This window comes from Mycteria americana, chromosome 1 (assembly GCF_035582795.1).
Source record: "Mycteria americana isolate JAX WOST 10 ecotype Jacksonville Zoo and Gardens chromosome 1, USCA_MyAme_1.0, whole genome shotgun sequence".
Lineage (NCBI taxonomy): Eukaryota > Metazoa > Chordata > Aves > Ciconiiformes > Ciconiidae > Mycteria > Mycteria americana.
The window spans coordinates 123,906,101-123,920,503 of NC_134365.1; the positions used below are offsets into that span (position 1 = coordinate 123,906,101).

Sequence of the window (14,403 nt, forward strand, 5' to 3'; positions counted from 1 at the left end):
GGAAACATCCAGGCTTTAAACTAACTTTGATTTAGGTGAAAAGCCCCAAATATCTTCATCTTATTGTTGGGAAGTGATTTAATTTTTGTTTTATACTAAAATAAAGCAAACAAGCAATCCAGTTTGGAATGAAATGGTTTGAATGGCCCAGCATGACTTGTGCATAAGGGGTAATTTCATTTAGCTGTAAGTCCTATTTGTGTTTCAGAATGGAAAAGAAAAGGTATCTCAAGAGACAGATTCCTGGGTGGCACAAACTGCTGGAAGGTCCCCAGCTGTTGAAGGGGCTGTCCCACCTCCCTGCCCTGCTTGCGAACCATGCTGTCTGGTCCTGGCAGTGACCGTCCTGCAGCCCATGCACCTGGAAAGAAACCCTCTTTGTTCTTAATTTCCCAGGAACGTTTCCAGGTGGATAGGCTTGCTGTCCTCTCTGGTTGTGTAGGTGCACTGGAAAGCCGGCTCAGGAAAAGTGATGGGAAGGTGTCCTGGGAAGAAAGGGCAGAAGGACGCTGCCCACTTCAGTAACCACATCATCTTCTATTGCTGTAAGCTGCTTCTGAAACTATATGCTCCAAACATCCCCAAACTGGGCCACCGCCTTGCAATAGCTACTAGTCACTCTGCACATCTCCTGGTATCTGTATGGCTATCATGTTTACATGCACAAACTGGATGGCTGTGTGACTGCCAAGTTGTAAAATGGAACTGTAAGTCATCAGAAACTAATTTACATGCACGATTACATTATTTATGTGCAAAGAAGAGGACCTGCACCTCTTTTCATGTGCAAATAGACTATGTGGTCATGACTGTGCGCTCCACAAAGTAGCACAATAAATGCAAGATATGTACTGTCACTGCCCTCAATGCTCTGCAGCGCCAACCTGCTGGTCTTCTGTAAGCGCATACTTGCTTCTGGGGTTTAGGAAGGTGCTCACTCAGTGTAGGGAGGGACAAAGGAAGTAAAGCATGAGGAGACCGAGAGAGACTCCATGGGACAGCGATATGGGGTACCTTTCTCTGGGAACTTCATGTAAATCTCTGTGCTGCCACTCCTTGCTTACCTCTGCCCCATGGGGGTAAAACTCTGTTAGATGAAGCAGGCTGGCATAGTCTCTCCCAGTAAACATGTAGCTGTTTTTGCTATGACAGTGACTTCTTCTCAGGGGTGAGAACAAGGGTTGAAATGCAGAAAGTGAATAATAGAGAAGGACTGGGCAAGAGGACTTCTTGTTGCTACATTTACATCTAGGTATATGGAAAAAGCTTTTTTGCTGGTGTAAAAATGATAAAGAAGTATGTTTCCTAGCTAATGTTTTATTACACCTACAAACGTTCCTAGTATAAATCTGGCCTTGGGCTGTTATCTGTGTCTGTGTGTGTTTCTCGTCTTGTGCTTCTCTGTGGAGTTTCTGCCAGCATTCCCCAGCTGTTCAGTTTTCTGATATAAATCTAAAGAGTCTACAAATGAAATGTCTGCCAGATATCATGAGGACGTTTTCCACGTCTGGATGGACTTCTGCAAGCTCTTTCTCTTATCCATAAGTCACTAACTTTCCATTTAATATGATATGTGACCTGTTTAGTCTGTTTTTCCCTTACTTGCATTGTTGCACAGTAGGTAATGCAGGGAATGGTCTTTACCCATTGAGGTGTGGGTCTCTACCCGTTGAGGGTAGATCTCGGGGGCAGCAGCAAAGTCATGGATTTGCTAGGAGCATTTTTCCATAATAGGAGGACTCTACTCCTGCTACAAGGGGAAAGGTGTGGATATGCTGCCTTGATTCCACTTCCCCTATTTAGGATTTGTGTTGGAGAATTCCCTGGACTTTGGCATAGTATTTTTGATTGAAACAAGAGGAAATGAGATGAGGATCAAGCCTATAAATTTTAGAATAGGCAAATACAATGGAATTTCTTTAATGGAACAAGGTCGGTATACAGTGCCAAGAAATTGCTGCAGTTTCTCCTCATGATTTAACAAGCAGTTTGACTGATGGTACTGTAAATGAACAAATTTGTGTATTTAAATTTAAATTGCTGTGTAAAAAGTATGTTGCTTGTTGAAGGTATTAAAGTAAGGCAGGTTAGTAATATAGTACTTGCCAGAAGTGTCTTCTGTATTTCCAGCTGGATGTTTCTGAGCAGGAATACATCGCATCCCATCTAAAAAAGCACCACAGAAAGACACAGAAATATAGTCCTTTTTAATAAAGAAATGGTGCACTTCTACCTGTGCAGGTAGGGAGTGTGGAAAGAGCAAGTTATGCTGCCTTTGGTTTTGACATTTAACTGCCAAACGCTGATTATTTTGTGACTTGGTTTTCAGTCATTTATAGTTTTGCCAAACTTGAGCTGTTTGAGTTGAAATGTCCTACGTTACCTATTTGCTATAGTGAATTTTCTGAGAAACCTTTGAGCAATTTTAGGCCAGTGGTACTTGCAGGGTACCAACAGCTACTTCCTACCTTCAGAAGAGCTTGTGATGAAAGAGAAACAGTTTGGATATATTGGGAAGGGCAAATCCTGCTCCAGTTGCGGCGAGCAGGGGAAGCCTGCTGTGCTCACCCAGGACCCAAGATGGGCTCTTGGTGCCTATTGATGGATGCAGAATTAGGCTACAATGCCTAGAAACTTCTAGGAGTCTGTGTGACATTTCTCTGATTAACAAATGAGTATATTACTGGCAATGAAATGCAAATGAATGAAGCATTTTAGTCAAAAATCTAGAGACGGTATTTACCTGAGGAAATTCCCTGTAAGGGTAGGAGTTTTAGTTATTATTTTTTTGGTGCTGATTCAGACACATTCTGAAGGATGTGCTCCTACCCTAAGTATGGGGAGGGGGTGGCTTGCTTCTTTCCAGATTAATCATAATTTTTGTGAGAATGATAATACCAAATCTCCCCAGAAATTCTTGTAGAATCCATGAGGAAGCAGATAAAACCATCAACACGTTTCTCCCTTGCTGAATCCATTAGCAAAAATTTTGGTGACTTGAACAACGAGAGCTCCCCTAGCATCTTCATCAATACGAGAGGTCACCCTCGATCAGCTCATTAAACAAGGGGCTGCTGTGGGCTTTGTGCTGCAGCCAGGCAGTGAGGGAAATCCGCCTCTTGAATGGGTGTCTGTTCAGGTCAGGCGTGTTTTTCTGGCTGCAAATCTAGTCTAGTATCACAGAGCCCGGAATTGGCTTTCAGTGGGAAATGCTACCACAGAAAACAAAACACATTTCGCTTCTCGGAAGAAACAGTTGAACTCTGGAATGTAATGTGAGGTGAAATTAAGACCAAAAAATTTTGTATCACCTGAATTTTCTGTTTCAGTTTTGATTTCTTTTTGTATCCTATTTTTAGTGCGTTGGACTGAGAAAGTTGCTGAGTGCTTGTTCTGATTGGTGATGGTGTATTAATGTCCTGTTGACAAATTCGTATTTTAAGTAGTTCTTGAAAACTGGTAGTTGGATTCCCATGGGCGTTGGCCCCTAAATATATATTTAAGGGTGAGGTCGCAGTAACTCCGGGAGGGGACATTGGGAAACTGAAAGGGTCCAAGCTATTTTCCACTGGAAATCGAAAAGGTTTTAAGAGAAATAACTGAAAGTCATGATGCTAAACTTGATCTTAATGTAAGTCCAGCCCAAAAGAAGACGACAGCCGCTGTGGTGCTTGAACTGAATGGCCCATAATATGCACCCATCTTGGGGTGAGTTCGCTTTGAGGTTCAGCTTTTCATTAAACTCTGGGGTACCAAAACTCCTTGCTGCACAGATCATGAACCGGTGGCCTAAGGAAAATGAGGTGGGCCAGGTAAACCAGGATTGAAGGTGGTCAGAAATTTGTAATATACGGCAAATGGATATGAAACAGTCCCTGTAGTGTAAGACTACAATCCCCTCCAAATGCATAATCTGTTTCTCGTGAAAGACGTGTGGCCCAATATAGAAGTTTTAGGTCAACTGATTCAGTTAAAGATTAGCCTCAATATTCTGAAAGAGAAGACTGTAGTTACTTATGGACTTTAATTCCTTATAAAGGATTATACTGGGCACCACGCTACTGCTACAGTGTCAAATCTTTTTATGGGTTTGTTAAATTAACCTTTGTAATAGAAAGGCTTCTTATGTGCGTCCAGTCAAAAGAAGAGATCGTTTTGAGTTTGTAGCAACATAAAATGCCAATGATTGGGATCCTGATCTAAAATTCCTAGTTTTTTCTATTTCTTCTTAAATCATGTTCCTCTACTGTTTTGCAAATGAGTTGCAGAGATGTGTCCTGCTCTGATTTAACATTATGAGCAGGATACTTAAAATAGAAATCTCCATCAGAGGGGCAGAAGCAAGTGCAGGTAATGAGGGGGAAGGTACTGCAATTAAAGGTAAACTGATTATCATTTGTGAAATTATGTTTGGAAAAGTGACTTTAATGGATGTAATGTTAAATCTCACAGTCACATGTAGCGAGAGGAAAGGCTTCAGTTTTAGGTAATGGTATGTATGTTGATAGATGTTTTCAGGCCATGAGTGTGTATTTTAGGTTGTACCTCCCTCAGTATTCATGGCAGTACACATTCTTTATGCTCCCCTGTAAGTTTGTGCAATATTTACTGTCCTGATCTTGAAACTTATGATGAGCTGACTATTGTGAAACTCTGACAAGAACCCTTTACCCTGGAAATCTGGGTCAGAACAAGCCCATATAATAGAAATTGTTGTAATGGAGTTTCCACATGACGTTCTGTCACATTGAACTGCTTTGCGGGGCAGACAGGGAATAGAGACGGACACCAATGAGTACTTTAACCCGTGCACTACATGTGGGACCCAGTGAAAGAAATCCTATCCCAGTGGAAGTTAACGACAGGCCAACTTGGCCAGCTTTTGACCAGTGTGAGAAAGAGTTCCTAGCTGCATATAACGTGTGTGTGTGGTGGGGGTGTGTGTGTAATGCAAATAATTGGTGGTAAAGTCTAATATTTGAGTCCCTTACAAATTTCATAGGCCTGGGAGGTAACTGTTTCTCATTACACTTGAGGGATAGTGTGAAGGACTTTGTCTCTGTAGATGCCATTTAGTAAATATTGTCATGTTTGAAAGGTCTGATCTCTTCCTTGAACTTTTCCTTCAAACACTGGTTTGGATGGTGACATTGGTGTGAGGGACAAGCTTATTGACCTTGTCAGGGTGCCACGGATTTCTCTCTTCGAAATAGCTGTTCCTTTTGATAGATTGTCTTTGCTTTTGTTCTTAGGACTTGTGCCGTAAACAGGCAATGTGAATACACTGCTGTTTTCATACCCATGATATACGTAGCTTCCAAACAAGTTACTTCGTTCAAGTCCCGGACAAGATTTTAGAATGGAAAATTACTGGCCTGTTTAAAAAAAAGGCACTCGAGGAAACTATTATTTTGATACATTTGGTCAATTACATTTCCTAGGACATTTGCCATGAAAACGGTAGGATCAAATATTTCTAGAGATCTTTTGTGGCTCCTGCTTTCCTCCTGAGCTGGGGAATGCTCAGAGAAGAGTATTTGCTGTAGATTTGGGAGACCCCATGGCAGCATGAGATTAATGTTTATGGTGCAAAAGTTTGCTCTCTGTGGCATTGAAAGAGTGTGAACTGAGACTAGAGAAAAGAAGAAAATTTAAAGAGAATGCTAAGCGGGGATGGAAGGAGAACAAGAAATTATGGAGTCAGGAAGAAAGAGAAATCAGAAGAAGATAATCCACCATTCATTTTTAGAAGCGTGCAGACAATGTGATTTTTTTACAGCATTTCAACGTTCCACGTACAACCTATGCTAATGATAATCACAGGACTGGGATAGTTTACATGTGGAATATAAATGCTGCCTGCATATGCACCAGTATGGCAAAATGGTTGCCAAATCCCAACACTGCATGTAAATGGATCTTCCACCCTTCTGTTTTGGTTTTAATTAAATTACAGAAACATTTTCAACATATGAGATTGTTTTTTGACACCTTACTTAACATTTTTTTATTATTAAAAGTTTTAACTAAAAGCACTGGTAATTAAAATGAAGTAAGCAAGCAAAAAAAAAAAGGGGGGGGGGGGAGGAGAGATCCTGAAAAGTTTAAATGCCAGTCAGGGCTCTCTCCACCCTCCCCCCCCAGTCCTTATGCCTTAAAATAGGAATCATGCAGGACAAGATGGATGCAACTAAGTCTGAATCTGGAATTCTCATTGGAGTCCAGTTTGCTTACACCTAGAGTAACATGGAGTTTGGGGTTTAAATTAAGGTTTATTGACAAAGGTAATTTACTCAGGAATAAGGTGAGATATTTGAAGTTGGTGTTGTGGTTATTCTAGAACAGCTTTGCCTGAGGACATAATTATTGTGGCATGAACTTCTGAAGTGGATTAATCTAAATGAGAAAAAAACCTGCATGTTCCTAATCTGGAATAAGTATTTCCCTAGGAATTATTTTTACAGAGTTATTGTGGTCAGCCTCCCTGTCTAGACACACCTTTAGAGTTCTTACAATCATAAGAAAGTCCTTATGGTAAGAAAATGAAGCAGGTTTGTCTTTTCCTGTATGTCTCCTTTTGCTGTGTTTCTTGTCATGCCTCTTTTAGGGGGGAATGAACGAAAGCATAGGGCTTTGCCTTTGAGATCATGGCTATTGCTCTCCAAGAAGTTGTTGTTTTGGTGAGAGGGCAGAATTTTGGTATTGAAGCTGCAGTGATTGGTGGGCAGTCTGCTCCAGGGCTGTGGAATTACATTAGCTTTGGAGTATTAGATATTTTAACAGAGACGCCAGCATCCTAGGAAAATACTCTGAGAAGACACTTAGATAATGGCAGCAAGGCTTCTTAGCCCTGTTTGAAAATTTTCCTAGAGTGAATCAAAAGCGTGTGATCCTGTAATCCCACCATACTACTTGTGTAGCAGGAGGAGACTGCCGCTCCCACTCAGAATTTGGCTTTTGATAGTTATTGCAGTGTGCTGCTCTTATCACCAGCCTCTCAGTAGGTACCTGCTAATGCCTATTTGTCATCATTGTTGTCCTGGTTTCAGCTGGGATAGAGTTAATTTTCTTCCTAGTAGCTGGTATAATGCTGTGTTTTGGATTTTAGTATGAGAATAATATTGATAACACACTGACGTTTAGTGGAAATGAACTTCCATTGCCTCCCAGATGTGATTGTGAGGGGTTCAGTGAACTTTTCTTTCTTCTTTCAGGTTATAAGACCCTTTTGAAAGGAATTTCAGGGAAGTTCAGCAGTGGAGAACTTGTTGCAATTATGGGTCCTTCAGGAGCTGGGAAGTCAACGCTTATGAACATTCTGGCAGGATACAGGTCAGTAACAATGAAAATCCCAAGTAAGATAAGATCACCTAGCCTGATAGCTCCTTGGAGACAACAGCAGAAGAAATCTTACCCCAGTGTTTGTAGAAAACAGGGATTTCACAGATTTTGAATGAGATTCTTATTGCTTATATTTTTTCTGTTTGTCCTGTTCTGGTCACTTAGGATTTATCTGTTAGCAAGTCTGATCCAAAAATAGGAAGCAATTTAAAGTCCAAAACACAAAAAAAAGTCTCCTTTCCAGCTGTGTAACAAATCTGACTCAGTGTCTTATGTTTGTGATATTTTTTAAATCACATTTTGTAAACACTTGGAAAAAATGACCCTTTTTAGTCGCCACTTTCATAATGTTGATGTTTTCTTGACCAAACTGCAATTTGTGAAGTGACTGTGGTTCATCTTCCTGAATCCCCTGTTGTATGGCCAAATACAAAGTGTCTCTGTGTTGTTGTCATTACAACATAAGGAACAGGACAGAGAAACCTAAAAAAAAATCACTTGAATGGCTTGATATTTTTTCAGACATTCATATAATACAGCACACATTTTGTACTAACTTGGAGTAAAATTTTCAGCAACATTGCGTGAAGCCTCTTAGGAAAGAGAACGTAATCGTGAAGTATTAATTTCTATCCACTGAATCAGTTTTATTCCATAGTGGGCAATGATTACCTAAGACTTCCACATACTGAGACCTGTGGCAGCACAAGTGAAGGCAAAATGCACCCCTGGTGATTTTCTTGGTTCGTTTCAGAGAGACGGGAATGAAAGGAGAAATTCTCATCAATGGACAGCCTCGTGACCTGCGCTCTTTTCGCAAAGTCTCCTGCTACATCATGCAAGATGACATGCTCCTTCCTCATCTGACTGTCCAGGAAGCTATGATGGTGAGCTTTGTTCCTTGCTCTAATTTATTTGGGTGGGAAGAAATGGAAAAATCGCTGTGGATTGTGCATATGTTCTTACCCCTGGTAATGCCACGAGCTGTTATCTCTATTTGATCCTGCTCAATGAAAGTGCTTGGACTTAGATGATGCCTTGAATTCTGTTTCAGGCTCATCCTTCTAGGGGCTGTTTGAGCTTCTTTAGCTTTATCGTTTTCAGTTGGTGACCAGCCTTATGATTTGGAAGAAGATCTAAGGCTCTAGTCCTTAGACTTCCTAGAGAATGGAACCTGAAATTCTGCACAGAATGAGCCTTTGTAGGGACCATCTTTTTTCTTAGGTGGTGGATGAGTAACCTTGTCTCTCTCTTCTGCCCCATCTTCCATGTTCTGACTGCAGAGTGCTATTTTGACTTGAGCATGGTCTCTCTGCTACTTCTGCTCTTTTGTGCCTTTTCTTTAATAAAGGCATTGTATAAAATCTCTTCCAGTTCTTCACAGGAAAACAACAGTAACAGAATAATCCCAAGACTTACAGGCAACATAAATTCTTTTTCCTGTTTTTCATAGCATCAAGAAGTTCACTAATTGCCAGCTTGACCAATCAGTCTAGAAGTGCCTGTTGCTCAGTTTGAGAAACAAGCCAGTTTTTCTCAGAGGATGTTATCAAAAGAAGGCTGAGGTTGCTCATACTGTATGCCAGCATCAGTTCACAAATTTTAAGGCCAGAAGAAATCACTGTAGTTTTTGTGTGGCTAATTTTCTGCAAAGGCTCTTCTCTGTGAGGAAGTTTTTCTTCTCTTGTTTACTTGAGCGTTGTAGTCAGAATCCCATAGGACCACTTCTGTAGAATTGGGCCCAGATGATACTGGCTGTCTAAATTAATCAATCAAAGCTCTGACAAAAAGAATTACTTAACAGTTTAATTGCTTCTAATAAGGGTTAATCATAATGTTTAGTGGAGCTGCCTCTTAGGACTTAGCAGACGACATCTTTCACAAGATTATTTATTTCTGTACTCATTTGTTCACATCCTGGAGAATGGCAGAGTTTGGTTATCCTTATGATATGGCTGAAGCACAAGTAAACTGTGATTCTAGCATTGCCTGGGAAGTTAGTGGCTATGCAAAAAACATGACTCTCCCATCTTCCTCCCAAGCTCTTTGACTTGCAGAATGGCCTTTCTTTCTAATACGCTTTTTGTCAGATGCTTGAGTGATAGCGTAAGTCAGATTATACTCCGTTACCTACTGCACAGGCATATGTTATGCTTGTGATTTGAACATTATAGTTCAACTTCAACTTTCCTGACTGGGTTGAAAGAAGTTGTTTAAATGGTATGTTGGGATGTTGCGCCTGAGACATCCACTGTAACTGGTTGTTGTGCTTCAGACCAGTTCAAAATCAAATTCCATTGTATTGCATTCCAGGTATCTGCTCATCTGAAACTTCAAGAGAAAGATGAAGGCAGGAGAGAAATGGTATGTATACTGTCCATCAAACTGAGAATTTTGGGGGATGCCAAAGAGGTCCATGAAGTGAGCTCTGTAAAGCAGACATTTTTATCTAACGTTGAATTGCATTGGAGTTGTAATGATAGAATAAATCATAACCTCAAAGTTGACAGGTATCATTATGAGGGAATGTTTACTACAGTCTCTATGAAAGTTTCTTTCAGTATGAGACTGATTAGATAATTGTAAAAGATCTACTGAAATAAATTCACAGGTTTTGTAGGATTCCTTTTAATGTACCTTAGCACCTTAGATTCCCTTACATGCATGTTTGAGGCCTCAGGCATTTTGTGTGTGGCAAGATAAATCAGTCATGTCTGGCAATGGTGAGTGTAGGCCTTAATTTTTCCAGGGACTAATGAAAAACTCAGCAGTTCTTGTAACTGCTGCAGAAATTTCTGTGCTTGTGTTTGAAAAGCGTTAATCTTTATGGCTGTGCTGGTGGGCATATTGTTGCACTGGAGAAGTTAATGCAGTTGCAGCTAAGATACAGACTAATGTATTTTGAAGCTGTGTTGGGTGACTGAGGTTTGGACAAGTAGGAAACCAGGCTAAAACATGCACACATCTTTTCTAAAACACTGGGAATGAGTTGCAGAATTTACTCTTGCACATTTGCTGCACTGTCCTGCTTCTGCCTGTGGCCAACATACAACTTTCCTGAGTGGGAGGGAAGTCCTGGTGTGGTTTTGCCCACGGAGACCTATAACCCATCTGGACCTGCACTAGGAAGTGTGCTCCTCTCACCCATCTGATTGCCATGATTCCTCCCCGTCATTTGTTCTGACACAGGGCTGTCCTTTTAAAGAAAATACCTTGGAGGTGTGTGACCAGACAAAATGGCTTTTGACATGTTAACTTGTGCATGAGGCAGCTTTCTCAACTGAATTTGGTTACCTCAGTTATACTTTAAAGGGCTGGAAATGTGCCCTTTCTAAACATTTATTCTGCACTTAAAATGTCTGGGCTTCTGTATTCCTAAGGACACTCAGAGCTCAGGCATCCCAGTGCTTGGGTGGAGTTACCAGAGCATGCCAAAGCCTAGGAGAAGAACAGTTCGGTGCTGCACAGCATGTTTCAAAACCATATATGCCCATGGAGGATAACGTCTGGAGCTAAATATAAGCAAAAAGTCATGGCACTGGTGAAAGCAGAGATGGTTCAGGTTGTTGAGAGAGTCATGAAAAGTGAAATGGTAGCTCAGAAAGTGTTTGGAGGTGTTTTGGCTGGCCTCAAGCTATGTTTCAGTCCAGCATAAGACAGCACCAACAAGGAGACAGTCTGATCTCTCATACATTGCCTCCTCAAGGAGGAAGCCTTTGTTATGTGGGGGTTATGCTGAGGGCTAATGGGGCTCATGTGATAACATGGCCTCATGGCTAACATTGAGATTTACCTTCCAAGAAAGCTGGCTGCTCCTTCTACCTTTGTTAGGGACATGTACGTTACTCTGGACAAGTCTTCTAGTGGCTTAGCAACTCAGTTATCCCACCAATGAAAAGGGAGTTACTATTGGTATAGGAAGCTCCCAATGTTTTTGCTATACTTACTCCTGTAAAATTCAAGTTTTGGGCTTTCCATAATTTTTCAGTGTTCTTTTTCATAAATAGAAAGAAGGGTGAGATTTTCATTTTGGTGCATTTTGTGCTCCCAGAGCCATGCACTGAGGAGACCCTCCGTGGGCAAATTAGGAAATCATGCAGGTGACTGGAAGAAGCCACTGTGCAGGACTCAACTGAAACCAAGTTGTGCAAAAGGAGGGAGGAGATGAGGGTACACAGGAGTGGGAGTGGAGCATGGAAATGAGAAAGTTGTGGCCTGCTGTCTCAGGAACATGAGAGGCTTCCTGCTCTTCCCCATATGCCAGTTTAATTGATTTTTTTAATCTGATTTATTTTTTTGACTTGTTGGACTTAATCATTTCAGAGGAGTCTCTTATTCTAGTAAAAGATGCCTCTGATAGTAGCTGGCATGTGATTCCTAAGCAGAGCTTTATAAAGGAGAAGGTGAAACTGCTTCTGACCCACCTGGTGAAAAGTATACCCTTTGCCTGAAATGTGAAAACTATGGCAATTTCAAAGGTACAACGACCATTTTTGTGTCTGTCTTTTGTCTGTATTTGTTTCCACATTGGAACATTTGGCAATTCTTCAGTCTCAGAGAATCCTTGAAAATCAGAAGGAGCTCCAGAGAGGGAAACTTAAAGGAATCAACACATGTTTGGTAGCTTAAGATTGCTTTGATTCTCTCAAATACTGTGTTGTTTGTTTTTTTTTTAATAAGCTAAACACGGATTTTTTATTGGAACATACATTTGTTTAGAAACAGCTGTTAATTTTATTTGTACTTTGAAAGTCTTAATTCATTTACACTTTAGTAAGTTAGGCCAAGCAAGTTAATTCACTTGTTTGCACTGTCACTGTAATTACAAACAGCTCTTTGAGGAAAAACCTGTGCTGTACGCATTTATTCAACACATATTAGAAGGGCGGTCATATTCTGGTTAGTGTTACTGGCCTGTGCTGGACTAGATAATTCATTTTATTGTTGTAAATTATAAGGTAAATGTTTATCAAAAATAAACGTTATGAATTTATGCACTTGTGTTAGCAAGATTACAGATGCTCGTTTAAAAGAGGGACAAGTGAAAAATCCTCCAGTGAACTATAGTTTATGTTTCTAGTGGACCTAGCTTGTGCTGCCCATGTCCCACAGCATCCTTCCTAGAGACAAAGGGAGGGAGGTAGTTGGGCTCTTCTCTCTGAGAACGAGGGTTAGTGGGTGTCGTGGTTTAGCCCCAGCTGGCAACTAAGCCCCACACAGCCGCTCGCTCACTGCCCCCCGGTGGGATGGGGGAGAGAATCAGAAGAGTAAAAGTGAGAAAACTCGTGGGTTGACATAAAGACAGTTTAATAGGTAAAGCAAAAGCCGCGCACGCAAGCAAAGCAAAGCAAGGAATTCATTCACTCCTTCCCATGGGCAGGCAGGTGTTCAGCCATCTCCAGGAAAGCAGGGCTCCATCACGCGTAATGGTTACTTGGGAAGACAAACGCCATCACTCCGAACGTCCCCCACTTCCTTCTTCCCCAGGTTTATATACTGAGCATGACGTCATATGGTATGGAATAGCCCTTTGGGCAGTTTGGATCAGCTGTCCTGGCTGTGTCCCCTCCCAGCTTCTTCTGCACCTGGCAGAGCATGGGGAGCTGAAAAGTCCTTGACTAGTGCAGCAACAACTAAAACATCTCTGTATTACCAATGCTGTTTTCAGCACAGATCCAAAACATAGCTCCATACCAGCCACTATAAAGAAAATTAACTCTCTCTCAACTGAAACCAGGACAGTGGGTTTTGTTCTTTTTTCACCCCCTCTCACTGAGAGAGGTAGCTCCTGGAAATCAAAATCAGGACAAGTGAAGGGTCAGGCCCTGGTTGGTCTAACCAATTTTTACCATGTTAGCCACCCTTTCTGGAAAACTCCCTCCATCCAAGCAACTATTACTTTAAAAAATAACGGGTTCATTTTACTATACTTCAGTGAAGTATTAAATGTCTGGGCTTTCTTTCTACCTTTTAAGTGGTAGATTTTTTAATTGCATGAGCAATGTAACTTGGACTCATTTTTATGTCCATGTTTTTACTGATGCCAAAGAGCTGTTTTCCTTATATAGAGCTACCAGGCCAGATCTACGATCACTGAAACAGTAAAATTCATAGCAGCTGGGATTGCTCTCCTTTTGCTCCAAAGACCCTGGGACAAGCTGTGCCCTCCTGAGCCTGTGCCTTGAGGAAATCCCAAACATCTGAGAGTACGTGTGACAACTGAATTGGTTCTGAGGAGAACGAAAACACTTAAAATCAATGGCTGCACTTTAAAGACTAGACTGTGAAGAACAGATGAGATAAGAGCAGGTCATTGCTCTATAGAAACCACTGATTTTTGTTATATGGTTCTCCAGTCCCTTGTAAATACAGCCTAGAAGTTCTATTGAAAGAAGCTTCTTGGTTTCACTGTGTAATAACTCCTCACACGCTGCAAAGCTCTTCTGATATCGGTGCCATATCCAAGGGGTGCTATAAAAGAACTGATTTCCACTCCATTTTCACAGGCAAGGCATCCTTACTGAGACAGGTCATGTAGGACAAACAAGTAGAATTTGGGTCAAAATGGTAAATGGTAGACTGTTAAGCCCCACTGAACCTAATAAATGCTACATTAGATGGGAAAAGGCTTCAGTGTATGGATGGTGAAACAAAGTCATGAGCTAATTTACATTCTCCATGAAAATCAGTAAAGAGGCTTTTCTTTTGTGCTAAAAAATTTTAAGTGATGCATTGTTGTGTTTCGTCTAGGTAAAGGAAATATTGACAGCCCTTGGTTTGCTGACATGTGCCAATACGAGGACTGGGAGTCTTTCTGGAGGCCAGAGAAAGCGTCTTGCCATTGCTTTGGAGCTGGTGAACAATCCTCCTGTCATGTTTTTTGATGAACCAACCAGGTACTTCAAGGCCAAAAATTAAAGATAGACAAATACTGCTTTATGTAGTAGAGCAGTGCTGCAGAATGGTTAATTACCTTTAAGTCCTTGGAAAATGCTCATCTTGTGTTGCCTGTAAGGACTGAATAAGGCCACAAGAAATAACTTGATTTGGGTACTTAGTGCC

General features: G+C 41.1%; 1 protein-coding gene across 1 annotated transcript in view; it reads left to right on the top strand.

Annotated features, from left to right (window-relative positions):
- Positions 1-14,403, top strand: part of ABCG1 (ATP binding cassette subfamily G member 1) — a 62,894-nt gene that overhangs the window by 35,611 nt on the left and 12,880 nt on the right. The window contains exons 3-6 of the mRNA XM_075519154.1: positions 7,215-7,332; positions 8,096-8,228; positions 9,655-9,705; positions 14,092-14,237. Of these exons, the coding sequence (XP_075375269.1) occupies positions 7,215-7,332; positions 8,096-8,228; positions 9,655-9,705; positions 14,092-14,237 (448 nt within the window). The remainder of the gene's footprint in view (positions 1-7,214; positions 7,333-8,095; positions 8,229-9,654; positions 9,706-14,091; positions 14,238-14,403) is intronic.